The 13,733-nt window shown below is 41.2% G+C and overlaps 1 protein-coding gene across 2 annotated transcripts in view; it reads left to right on the top strand.

The window, feature by feature from the left end:
• The window catches only part of EFL1 (elongation factor like GTPase 1), a 118,342-nt gene that overhangs the window by 846 nt on the left and 103,763 nt on the right, over positions 1 to 13,733 (top strand). For both annotated transcript variants that reach the window (XM_055326281.1, XM_055326280.1), the window contains exons 3-4: positions 2,917 to 2,984; positions 7,853 to 7,937. In XM_055326281.1, the coding sequence (XP_055182256.1) occupies positions 2,917 to 2,984; positions 7,853 to 7,937 (153 nt within the window). The remainder of the gene's footprint in view (positions 1 to 2,916; positions 2,985 to 7,852; positions 7,938 to 13,733) is intronic.

Raw genomic sequence — 13,733 nt, 5'->3', positions numbered from 1 at the left:
GCGAGTATGGCTTTCCAAGTTTACTGCGAGAGACGCGGCCATAAAGCCCTTGAAATGAACGTGGCTAACTAGTGCTTAGCGTTCTTCTGTGTGGTGTATTTCATTGCTTTTTATTTTATTTTTTTTAAGGTTTCATTTATTTTATTTTAGAGAGTGTGAGCGTGCAAGCAGGGGGAGGGGGAGAATCCAAGCAGACTCCCTGCAGGGCTTGATCCCAGGACCCTGAGATCATGACCTGAGCTGAAACCGAGCGTCAGATGCTCCACCACTGAGCCACCCAGGTGCCCCTGTGTAATTTTTTTTTTTCTTAATGAGAACTCGAGTTTTGATTAAAATGAACATCTTTGGAATGGATTTGTAATATAAAAAGTCTGTAGTGTTGACATAATATCTTCAGAGCCTGTGTTATGTGATTCTATTTAACTCATCACGTATTTAGTGAACATCTGTTAAACTCCAGTTATTTTGCTACTTTTGTCAGAAGATAGGAGCTTACAAAGAGGGCAGCAGTGGAGCTCTAGAGGAGATTGGGGGTTGAAGCCGCACAAGATGAGGGGCAAACTGGACTCTGAGGGGTAGGAGAACTGGAGGATCGGGAAGGCAGGAATGGGTTAAGAAGAGGCATCTTCATGCTATATTTGGTTTTAAAGGTGATCCCTGAAGGTGAGGCACACGTTCCAAGTGGGAATAGCATCAGAAGGGAAGAAGGAGACATAGGCCATGGGAAGGGCAGAGATAGCTAATGGACAATGTGTGTGCTCCTGACAGAAAAGCTGCTCTTACACCATCGCATTTCTTCCTGCTCTTGACTTCAGACTCCTTCTTAGTTCAGGTGGCCACAGCATGGTGATAGGAACAGGTGTGTGAAGATATCTTTACCATCCTGAAGGTGAAGAGGCTGGCTGGGTCATAGCTCAGAGAGCCCTTCATGCCAGCTGGAGACCAAGGTCAGGGTTAAGGGCTCTAGCCCTGGAGGTAGACAGCTGGGGTTCAAACTCCAATTAAGTCACAACTGGGCACCAGGATCAGGGTTACGGACTCCAGCCCTGGAGGTAGACAGGCTAAGTTCAAGCTCCATTTAAGTGACAGCTGGGCACCAGGGTCAAGGTTAAGGACCCCAGCCCTGGAGTTAGCCTGAATTCAAACTCCTTTTCAAGTCACTTCGCCTTTTTGAGTTTTGACATGCAATGTCTAGACTGAAAGGAAGATCTTACCTACTTAACAGTGTTGTGGGGATTAAATGAGGTAATAATGAGAAGCCCTTGGCAAGTACGCACTTTATTGTGAAGATGATCATTAACATTTATTCTTAGGTAGTAGGGAGCCACTGGGAGAACAAAACAAAGCAGGGGTGTTGTAATCAGCACATTAGAAAGATGAGTCTGGGGGAAGTATTCAGTATGCACTGAAGGCAGACAGTAGTGAGGTGACTGTTGCCACTGGTGTAGTAGCTGAAAGGCAGTAGTGTGGGAACTGGGAGGAGAAGTAGTGGGTCACTATGTAGGTGAAGCCAGCTGAGCATGAGCATTGTGTACAGGTCCAGTCACTGACCCCTGCCCTAGGAGTTCTTATAATTTGCTCACACGTTGAGGATGAGAGGTTTGATAAAAGTATTTTTTCTTTTGCTTTGTGAATTAAATCACATGGCAGGTCAGTGGTGTCTGGCCCTAGGAATGTAGCAGAGTGCTGAAAGATAGTGCTTTCTGGGTGCTTAACACTCTAGGGGATACATGCTTGCCATCCTAAGAATAAATTTTACTCCACTGAATAGTAGACAAGTGATGCTCTAGGATTGTGCTAACACATAAGATGCATGTGCCAAGTGGACAACACATTGTTAAAGCTCTTCAGTGCTCCCAAGATTGCTTTCTGGTTTGTACTGTTAACAGATTCCATTGCTTTGCTGAAAGTTTTAGAGTTTTAGGACTTGTTTGTCTTAAAGACAAGACCCTCCTTTTGCTGCTTCAGTCCAGCTGCAGTAACTATGTAAGCAGTGTTCTTTAAACAGAGTTATCTGTTTATACCACTTTAAATTGTGTAGACTTCATAAAATCTTTTATGAAATTGCATGTACTTGAATATACCAAGACTTTTTTATTACAGAGTAGATCCCTAGGTTTAGTATGGATTGCAAGTAGCTTTGGGAGTAGCTGCAGGGTAGCTGATGCCCTCCATGGGCTTGCTCACTATAGGACTAAGAGCCAATTTCCTGAATTTCTTTGCAAAGTAAGTATTTTCTTAAGACACTTTAACCCGCAAATACCAGATGAGGCCATCTGTGGGGACATGTGGCGGAAGATTATATTCTCTTGTTTCTTGGTGGTGGTTTACCCAGTCTGCCATTCAGAGACAAAAATGAGCGCTCTGCTATTGTTTTGTCATTCTGAGCTGTCAAGAGTTTAAATTAATAGCATGGTCAGTGTTAGGGATATCAGATGATTAATAATTATGATAAACTAAAAAGAAAAAAATAATTATGATAAACTAGGTGAAATTCTTGTAAGACCGATTATTCTAACTCTGCAAATGTTTGTAAGATGTTCTGTCTTTTGATTGGCATGATGGTTTGTCTCATCACCTAGGGGTCTGCATTTGACTCTGTACATGATGCCTCCATTACTGAAAGTTCTACGCTGGGGAAAAGTTGCTTGACAACTTTTCAGGTGAGGGTGATGCAATCCCTAGGAGTGGAGATAGAAATTACAGCACTTTGAGCGCTAGTGTCTGTGTCCTTCCAGATGGTATTCTGTTCAGAAGTCTAAATGCTCATTAGGTCTTGCTTCACTCACTATAGGTAAATAGGAAATCTTTGTGAAACCAGTTCTCATGGTCAGAAGTTAACTCTGAGGATGCAGTGCATCTCCTTTCCTCTTTAGAAAAAGAAATCGATTTGAATTAATATTGTTATCTTAACAGGAAAAACTACTCTAGCTGACTGTCTTATATCCAGCAATGGAATCATTTCTAGCCGCCTCGCAGGCAAGGTAAGTTGTTTTATTTGATAAATACTTGTTGCCTTTCAATAAATGTTAGCTGTCTACAATGTGATGTGTTCTTAGAGATCCTAAAAAAGTATAAAGCACAATTTGTGAGTCTAAGAAGCTGCTAAGCTATTTAGCAGGATTAAATAGATGTTGAGAAAAGTTCTTTTTATATGGCCTTTTATGAATATTTTATAAATGCCAAAATGAGTTTTTGCAACAAGTCTAATGAGAGCCTGGCACAATTGTGGAAGATTTCACAGAGGATGAGATTCTTCATGGGGATGAATTGTGTTTTGAAGAGAAGACGGAGAAACTGTCAGGTGGGGAGATAGGGGGGATAAAATGCATCAAGGCTAATTGGTGTGTTGTGCTTGATCTGAGAGGAACACTTGCCCAGAGACCCCTGGGGGAGGAAGAGTGCTGGTGGAGAGAGTGTAACGGATCAGAGAAGAACCTGAAGGCTGACTTGAGTACCAAGGGGGGGCTTCTGAAGTCTGAGAGTCATGGTGAAAGGACTGTTTTGGAAAATGAAATTAAAGAGCTGTTTGTTTTCAGCCGTGAGTAGGAGGACATAGAATAAGTTACTGGCAGTAGGGAAATGGAGATATTCCTTCCCTTAATGCATTTAGGACGCAATCAGCAAAATTTATCAAGTGATGGGAGAGGAGAGGAAGTAGAGAAGTAGAAATGAATTGAAAAGTAGCTAGAGGAGGCAGGTGGTGCACAGAGGGCCGAGGAAACCAGGCTGAGCAAGATGAGCAAGTGCTTGTGTTTCCTCCACCTGAGAAGTTAGAAAAGCACGAGATACCTGTAAAGTAAGTAGCTGGAAACAAATAATAAAGCATACATTAATGAAGTGGAAAACAAATATTTTATAGAAAAGATCGATGAAGCTGAAGTTAGTTCTTGGAAAAGATTAATATAACCAGCACATATGGTTGGTAATGGTGGACACAGGTCATCACACATGTAAAGAGCGAACTCTGATGTAAACAAGGGACTTTGGTTCCTAGTCACCTATCAGTACTGGTTCATTACATGTAACCTACCCGCTAACACTAACACACGGTGTGAATAATACGGAAACGTGTGAGTGTTAGGGGTGGTGTTTGCGAGACTCTACTCTCTGATCTGTTGTTCCGTGGACTTAAAATTTCTCTAGAAAGATAGTCTATTGAAAAATATTAGCAATATAATTTCTGGTTATCTTTTAACAAGAGTGATAAATAGCTAGTGAAACTGATCAAGAAGGAAAGGAAGGAGGAAAAAGGTGCAAGTTGCTAGGAAAGGAAGTGCTGCAGGGATGGGGAAGGCGCGAGTGGGACATGATGAGCCGCGCTGCCCAGCAACAGACTTAAAGATGGAGAGCTGGGACTCACCACAGTGAGGTCAGGAAGAGAGAAAGCAGTCATTCAAGAAACAGGATTTGTTGGCAGAAATCTTTCCACAAAGAAAAAGTCCGCATGGTTTAACTCTCATTCTACCAGACATTGAGGGAACACATGCTCTAGCTCTACCTGAACCATTCGATATCACAGGAGAGAGGAGGCAGGGAGTACTCTCCAGCTCCCCAGACAATGACATCACCTTGATCCCCGAAGTCAGCAAGGATAATACAGGATGGGAAAATCTTATGACAGCTGTTGTGATGGGTGATACAAGAGTTGTAATCATTATTAAGAAACAGAACCTGGAATTGTATAAAAAGCTAGTTTTTCATAACTAAATAGAGTTTATTGCAGAGACTTGAAGATTGGTTTAACACATTTCATCATATTAACAGATTAAAGGTAAGAAAGTCATGGTCATTTCAGTAGATGTAGGAAACATAGAATTTAACATCCTTTTTGATGAAACCTCTTAGCAAAGTAGGCATAGAAGGAATTTCCACAATCTGACAGTATTTACAAAAAGTCCTGCACCCTTAGTGATGAAGTGTTGACATTTTTGCATTTATATTAAGGAATAAGGCAGGGTGCTCTTTTTCCTTTCTGCTCATTGTGTTACAGCTTCTGCTCTACACCGCCCTGGAGGTTCTGCTGCAACAATAAAGCAAAATAAATAAATAAATAAATAATAAGTGTTCTAGAAAAGATGGTATGACTTTGTAGAGAACTCAGAAAAGTATACAGATAAACTGGTAGGATATTAATAAGAATTTAGCAAATTTCAGGATATAAAAGTCATTGAAAAGAGTATACATGAGCAATAAGCAGAAAATATAATACTTACGTAGCATAAAAGATGTACCTGTACCTGTGAGACACTGGAGAAAATGTAAATAAATAGCTAGATCATGTTCACAAGTTGTTGGACTCAGTATTTTTTCATGTTGATCTATAAGCAATTCTTGTAAAAATTTCAGCTTTTTAAAAATTTGAGTATGATACACTTTTTCTAAAATCATGCAGGAGAACAAAGGGCCAGTAATAGCCAAGACACATCTGAAAAAGAGTGGGATGTGCACTGTGTCTTACTAGATAACAAGACTTACTATGAACCTACAACAGCTTGTAGATTGCAGTTGGCTGAGGGATAAAATTGACTCATGGCCCAGAATAGCAGGCCTAGAAACAGGGATCCTAATTTATCACAGAGCTGGCATTTCTGATCTGGAGGGAAAAGATGAGCTTCCTCATACGTTGTCCTTAGATGGTTGGTTTATATGTGGAAAATAGATAAAATTGGACCTCTACCTGTAGAGTAGCATGTAATTACATACTAGTAGCATGTAATTAAAATACTCATGTGAGAGGCAAAATTATAAAACTTGTAGAAAATAATGTAGGGCAATACTTTTATGACCTTAAGAGAAGATTTATAGAAGACAGAAGTACATACCATTACGTGTGTTTGATCAACTCAACTACATTAAAACTTAAGAACATCTATTTTTCAGGAGACACCGTAAAGAGAGGGAAAAGACAAGCCTGTTAACTGGAAGAAAATAATGACACATAATTGATAAAGGTCTAGTATTCAAAGGCTATTAATAACTCAATCTAAAACAAGAAATCTGTAATACAACCATTAAAAAGATGGACAAACATCTTGAGCAAGAAACTCACAGTAAACTCATAGGATACTCAACCCTGTTGATAATTGGAGAGATGTAAATTAGAAAAATATTATCATCCATCTGTTTTAAAAAACAGCCTGACCATTTCAAGTGTTGCCGAGGTGGCCAAGCAGGAGAGGCACTGATCCACTCTTTAGAGTGCAGAACAGTACAGTCTTTTCAGAAAACTGTGGAAATAGCTAGTAACGTAGAAGATGGGTGCATTTAATAACTCAGAAATACCACTCCTGGGTAGTCTACCAAGAGACAGACAGCCATCTGTTAATGACAGCTCAGGGTTAGTTAGAAAAACTAGAATCAGTCTACTTGTCCCATCACGAACAGCATGGATGAACAAGGCGTGATGGATTTGTGTAGTTCAGTCCTACTGAATGAATTATGACTGTATCTGTCAGTATGGATGAATCTCAGGAATCTGAATTTGAGCAGAGATAAAGTGATAGTACCATATGTGTATGTGTGGTGCATGTATGTACATATGTGTACATGTGTGTGTATGTATGTATGTGATATGTAGGTATAGAAAGTGTGATTCCACTTGTATGAGGCTTAAAACCTGCAGCTCTAAAATATATATTGCTTAGTGATATACTCATTTTTAAAAATTATAAAGCAAATGAATGAACAAGGTAAAATTTAGGATAGTGGTTGCCTCTGAGCCGGGGCGTAGAGGGACGTTAACATTTTTTTTTTTCTTTCTTCAATAGAATGGCACACACACTGATGTTCACTGTGTTATTCTTTTTGCTGTGTATGTTTTATATCAACTCAGTACTTAAAAATACACACATGTAGAAGAATGACCAGGGCCTGAGACTTTGGAGGAAGACCTCAGAGTTCAGAGAGGTGAAGGGGAGCCGGCACTACCATCTCAGGAGATAGGAAGGGAGCTAGGAGATTTCAGACTCCTCGAAGAATCTCATGTGCCCATGTGTACACACCTGCACACGAGGGTCAGTAGCTATGTCTGTCTAATGCCACACTGAATCAGAAAGATTGAATGTTAAAAAGGATTATCGTGTATGACCAGAAGTCATTGGTAGCTTTTAGGCATTTGGTTTTGCCAGAGCTGCGGGGTGGGAAGGCTGTTGGAAGATTAAGGAATTAATGTGGGATGAATAAATGTGGCAATGCCACATCAGTACATTTTCCCTAAGGCTTTTGATTGAAAGGAGTAAATGTAAAAGTGAAGAATTTTTCAAAGGAGTAACAGTGGAGAGAAGTAAGGTAGGGCAAAGGAAGGTGGTCCTGGAGACGGAGTTAGGAAGTTAGGCACGTAGGTCTGAGGGGTACAAGGAGGTGGTCGCCGTGTATGTGAAGTCCCGTCAGTGTTGATGCACCGTGTAGCCCAGAGAAAAAGACGTGGGCCCTTGTTCATGGCATTAACACTGAACGCCATCAGCTAACTGGTGATATAAATATCGTCCATCATGCCATTCTGTTTTTAAAAATGTGTGTAAAATCTGCTAATTTGGGGAAAGGAGTGAAGGCTTCTCATGCTTCTAGAGAGCTTCTGTTTCAGTCTTTGCTTGGATTTTGTATGAGTAGGGAAAGACAGGCTCTGCTCTGCATGAGTAGAAGGAATTCCCCCGCATGCTACTTTCTGTATGAATGTGTGGTACTGGAACACATCTGGATAGTTCTCCAACCCTTCCCCACTTTAAAAAGAAGACAAAGGGCTTTTAGTTTAAAAATTATGTGTTTAAAGCAAAAGTCCCAACTCAGTCCATTTTGATGTTAACATTTTAATTCCTTGGGAAGTAAGGATGTGTATGTTGCATTTTTACAGTTAAGGTACATGGACAGCAGAGAAGATGAACAGGTTCGAGGGATCACTATGAAATCCAGTGCCATTTCACTACATTATGCAAAAGGTAAATCTGTGTTTTAAAGAAAAATAGTTTTGTCTCTTCAGTGTCCTTCTTTCTCTTTCTGAATTAGTTGTATGCCTCAGTTTCTTTGCTTTATATCCCACAAATTTAATTCTGGCCTCCAGATGATCTGTTGTCAGAGACAGGCTGTGCAGACTTGGATGCAGATGGGGACCTCTGACTGGCTTGAGGGCAGAAGAACTGGCAGTTCACACCTGCCCCCATCCACCCAGGTGATTGTAAGGATTCCTTCACAAGGATGGTCAAGAGTCTCAGGACTTTGCTGGCTCAGCCATAGTGTTCCATTTCCTGGCTGGATCCTTCTTTCCTATGGCCTCAGTATTGGATTTAAAATCTTATTTATTTAACTGGGTTGCCATGACCATGATAGCTTGCTATCCTCAAATCAAGATATCATTTTACCAGTAATACTTGGAGGAATTTATGTGACAGAAGTAGTCATACAAGTATGTGGTATGTGAGGTGTGTGTGTGTGTGTGTGTGTGTGTGTGTGTGTGTATTCAGTGATAGTCACTAAAAAGTTTGTCTTAGGGAAAAAAAATACCAACAACCTTTATGTCTGTCTGTGGAAATGGTCAAGGACACTGATACATCCTTGCCAAGAAAAGCATAGAGCTCTTCTACACCTGTTTGATCTACATGTGATAATACAGGGAATATATGTTGAGACAATAAGCCAGTTGTAGAGTAAATGCTTGTATGAGAAGAGCATGTCTTGATATTATGTGTGTAGATAAAGAAGTCTGGAAGGATACACACTACAACCTCACATCAGTTACCACCAGGGGTTCAGTTATGTGAAATGTACATTGTCTAGAATATGTATTTTTGTACTATTTGGAAATTTTACACAAAATGTGTATTTTTATAATTAGAAGAAAATAATAAAGATGTATTTCATTTCCCTAAGCGACTGATCTGTGGTTCATCTTTCACAGTGGCCTGTGTCTGTCACTGACATAAGGGACATTCTGTGTGAGACACGACTATATTCTCTTTGATGTCAGACTTCAAAATATTTTTGTATGAAACCAGTCTAGAAGCTCTTAGGCATTCTCGATGAATTCCTAAAATTTAACATTTAAAGTAATGCCTCATTTTGTTTTAAAATTAACTCTCACATTTTAAAGAGTGTGTCCTTCTTGCGTGGCATGGGTCAATGCTCAGTTTATTTATCATCTCCCCCCTATTTTTATAGACCTCAAGAGATTTGTAGTCTTCCTTTGTCCACACTCATACCATTACTCTGTTTTTATTTGATAATTCCTCCATTTGTCAGTTTTAGTTGTTGTCTCTGTATTTTCAGTTCTCCCACTCCCTTTTTTAACTGTTTTCTGAAACAGCATTATTGGAGCGATATCTCCTAGAAATTGAAGCCAAATGTTGATTCTGGATCCAGCATGGCCCTGGAGACCATCAGTACAAGTTAATGGATCTTCTCTCTGGAACTCCACTGTTCTCCTTGGGTTTCAGTCTCTGTCTTTTTCTCTGTTACCCTGTAAGTCTTTTCTCTATTTCATAGCTTTTACCTACTCTTACTGTCCCCATCTTCATAAACTCACTTTGCCCTGACCTCTCAACTCCTGTTTTTTTATTCCATTTTCATTGCTTACTGCTGCTTTCTCTTGTGTTTCTGATCACATATTCCCAGGAGCAAGATGTGGCCCAGCTTATCTTTTTATGTCAGGCCCTAGCAGAGGTTGTGCCAGTGGATTGACCACCCTTGGGTTGGATGGTCACCTTCTAGTCTGATAAGTGGTGATTGGAGTGGAGTCATAGAGCATCAAATGTGTCTCTGTGAACATGATGGCCTAGAGGGGGCTTTGGTGGAGGCAGCTGTCACAACTGACGATTGGTACAGAGCCTTATTTTCCCAGTATACAAAATGTAGCTAGAATTTGGGGATCTTTAGTGAGGCACATGCTCTCAGAACACCTCTGAGATGAGATACGTTCTTATCTGTATCTCAGTACTCTGCTGCAAGAGGGTATTCCTGCTGTGAAGGTGGGACAGTCTGAAGGGGATCTCCTCTTGGAGAAAGGAAACCTGATGGTTGAAGAAACTCTACAGGTGATTTTTGTTTCCCTGTGTCTCCCCTCTTTCATGCCCTCTTCTGAATAATCCATTAAGAAGCTCTGTGCTAAATGTCAATCAAGTCCCAGTCTGGTTCTGACTCCTAACTGGCTTTCAAAAATTTTTTCAGATCCATATTTGGATTGAAAGAGAGGGTGTTTTTCTAGTTTGAAGTAAACAAATAAGCTTACAAACCTAGGTACATTATCGAAGGTGATACTCTATCTTAGCATTTCTAGGGACCTGGTTCTTCCTTGAGAAAATGGAGCCTCATCTTTACCGTTGTGACCAAAACTTGCTACAAATATTGGGACCATATTGTGAAGCCTCATTATTTCTCTGTTTCTTACTTCTCTCTCTGTCCTTCCCACAAGGATACCATCCATTCATCTGGGGATTTCAAGGGTTAGGAAACACTATACATTATACATTCTATTAAAAAGTCCTAAGGGGATGTAATTCCTTTGAATCCTTTAGCCTAGAATTCAGATAAAGATGAGAGAAGTATCTTTAAATGGGTCAAATAATTTGAAATTCTTGGAGTATTCTTCGAATAGTTTCAAGGCATATTACTGGCATTTCTACCACGTAGCTGTTCTTTATACCGGTGAGTAAATATTACTGTTGCAGAACTTCTGAAATGAAGTGTTCAATCCAACTCGTCTTTTTAAAAATTCTAAATACATTTACATATTTGTATGTATTATAGAAAATTCAGTATGTTACAGAATATACAGTAAAACACAAGAATGAAATAAAAATCACTCCTAAAAAAAAAAATCACTCCTAGTTTTACCATATTATGTTTTCAGGTTTTACATCTAATCCAGCCATAATTGTGTATATGTGCATGCACATGCACACAAGTTGTGAGGTAAATGTCTAATTTAATTTTACCCCCAAATAATTAACTGCTTATTGCAACACAAGTCAAATGTAATTATTAAGTACTACATTATTAGCTCTTGACATGGTGTTGGTGTTGACACCTCTACATGAGCAAGGCAGTCTGGAGAGTGAATTAATTGTACCTACCCCTGAAATACCACCCCCCCCCCAAAAAAAAATCCCCAGGTGGGGGCAGATGCTATTCAGCTCCAGCTGATTGATGCTTTGTGGGAATCTGTTTTTTTTTTTTTTTTAATTGGCTTTGAGATTTTGGTTAAAATCTTCTAATTTTTAAGCTATTGGCAACTTATTTAAAGATGTTTAAAACACAATGTAGAACAAATTGCAGTGGGTATTTAACTTAGAGGCTTTCTGTTTGTGATGTGAGGCATACAGGCTAACGGCCTGGTTTGGCAAGACACTCAGGATTCATCCACGAGGCAACTGTGTGGGGCCTAGAGACTGAAAGTGGGCAGGGCTTTCTGCAGGTGCTCTGGTCCTGATCCCCAGAGACAAGGCCCAGGGGAAACCAAGTTGTGCCCCCACATTCACCCAAGGCTGGCAGGCACTGGAAAGTCTAATGTCTTAGACACAGTAATTTCCCTTTCCTTCTGGAAATGTGAACTTTAACCCCTGGTCCTAATTATTGTCCTGTTGATGGGACTGAGGCCAGGAGGGAGGGCTTCCATTGTCCATCCTTTATTTGACTGAAGGTCAGACTTTTTACTCTTAAGATAATGCTTTTCTTTTGTGAAGCATTCCATTGATGCCAGCTGTAAGAAAGTGGGTATGTGATGGTTTGATTCTGAGCTGGGTGCCTCATATACATGATTTCATGTATAATCCTCATAGCAATCTCGTGAGATGGATGCTACCCTGATATGACATACATACAGAGTGGTATTCATGGAGTTTCAGAAACTTTCCTGGGAACAGAGTGGTTAGCATGTGGCAGTGGTCCTGGGAATCAGCTGATTCCATCTCCAGCTTGTTCACTTGGACCAGGAGTCTCTTGGAAGTTGGTTAGTCCAGACCATGGCTCATGGCTCCTGAAGTGTGACTCTTTGCTGTGCACGAGGGAGTGCTGGGGGTCGTACAGACATCTTCGTGTACCCAGCAGTGTCCACATCCCCATAGTCCTTGGTCACCCCCCAAACTGGGAGCCTCTCTAGCAGCTCTTCCCCGTGTTTCTCTGTGATGTTAACCCCTTCTCTCAACTTCCTGCTATTCCCTTCCTTCCCAAGATGCACTCTGCAACCGTTCCAAGGGAAACAAGCATCTCTCCATCCTCAGCGTCTTTTTGTTGATGTTCTCCTTGCTGCTGCTAGCCTGACTGTTTTCCCAGGACACTGCTTTCCTTGTACTTCTTTCCAGTGAATGCAACTCATTCTTCCTTGCTCCATCTGTCTCTGGGTTAAGACATGGACAGGGTTGCTGTTCTCTTTGTTCCCTGGTTCTAATTCAAAGCTTCATTCTTCCAGCCTTGTCTCAAAACTCCCCATCTCTTGAGATTCATCCTATCTGTTCTCTTCTTTCTTATCCCTTTCAGCTCCTGAGTATGGTGCAAGCTCATGAGTGACATTGGCACCTGGCTTGTGATTATCCATTTTACCCAAATCTACCAAGGTAGCTTTTACCATTCTTGACAATGAGCTCTCTAGCGGCATGGCCTCTCAACAATGGTGGCATGTAGATCTTCTTCACTCACTCACTGTCATGGTTCCTTTTTGGGTGTCAGCATCCCCTGGAATCACCCATCTTTGACATTTCAGATTGGAATACTCCCTTCCCCACACTCTTCAATTGTCCCCCTCTCTCACCTATGTGGGGAAGTGCCCATCAAGTTTGACTTCATCAGGTTCTCTAGCTCCTTGGGCCCCATCCACAGCCTGTCTCTTACAGCCCAGATGTGCCATCTCACTAACCAGGGTCCTCAATTTCTTTGCTTCCTTGACCTCCTGTCTTACTTCTCTGAATAAAACACTAACCCTTCACAGAGCGAGTGCCACACTTTTTCCTTCTTTTGCTGGGTTGGGGTCTTGGCTGGTCCTCAGGGATGCTGGCAGACTTCCCTTGTCTCTTCTGCTGGGTCTTGTGTGTTCTCTCCAGCAGGTTGTTTAAACCTCCCTCCCGACCCCAGCCCACACATTTCCCCTCCCTCACAATCTTAGCAGACATCTTTACCTTCTGCATCACAGAAATGGAACAGTTCTCTCAGCTGCTTGCTACCACACCTCAACACAGAGTGATTTTAGTGTCTTTGCTGGTCTCCTTCATTGTGGAAGACCTGTGCTCTGGACTTGGCACCTGCTAAGTTTCTTCTCTGATATCTTTTTTTTTTTTTTAAGATTTTATTTATTCATTCATGAGAGACACAGGGAGAGAGAGAGAGGCAGAGAAACAGGCAGAGGGAGAAGCAGGCTCCATGCAGGGAGCCCGATGTGGGACTAGATCCCGGGACTCCAAGATCACGCCCTGGGCCCAAAGGCAGGGGCTAAACTGCTGAGCCACCCAAGGATCCCTCTTCTCTGATATCTTCATTGACACTTGACCATCAGCTTTTAATGATGTTCCCTCAAGTCTGTCTCATCTTTAAAAAAGATGTTCATACATCCTTCTAGCTCATGTCCTGCTGTGCTGTCTTGGTCAGAGGTGTGCTACTGTCATGCTTGCAGCTACTCTGACAATGGGACCTATGCCTTATAGTCATAACACATGACCAGCATGAAACTGCGTAAAAGATAGTCCTTGGCCTCTGACTTGCCCTCTGGGGTGAAATAAACACAAAGATTCTAAGCAGGTTTGTTCCAAACAATG

Source organism: Nyctereutes procyonoides, unplaced genomic scaffold (genome assembly GCF_905146905.1).
Source record: "Nyctereutes procyonoides isolate TBG_1078 unplaced genomic scaffold, NYPRO_anot_genome, whole genome shotgun sequence".
Classification (NCBI taxonomy): domain Eukaryota; kingdom Metazoa; phylum Chordata; class Mammalia; order Carnivora; family Canidae; genus Nyctereutes; species Nyctereutes procyonoides.
Note: the sequence above shows the minus strand (reverse complement) of the source record. Positions and strands in the feature narration are given on the sequence as shown.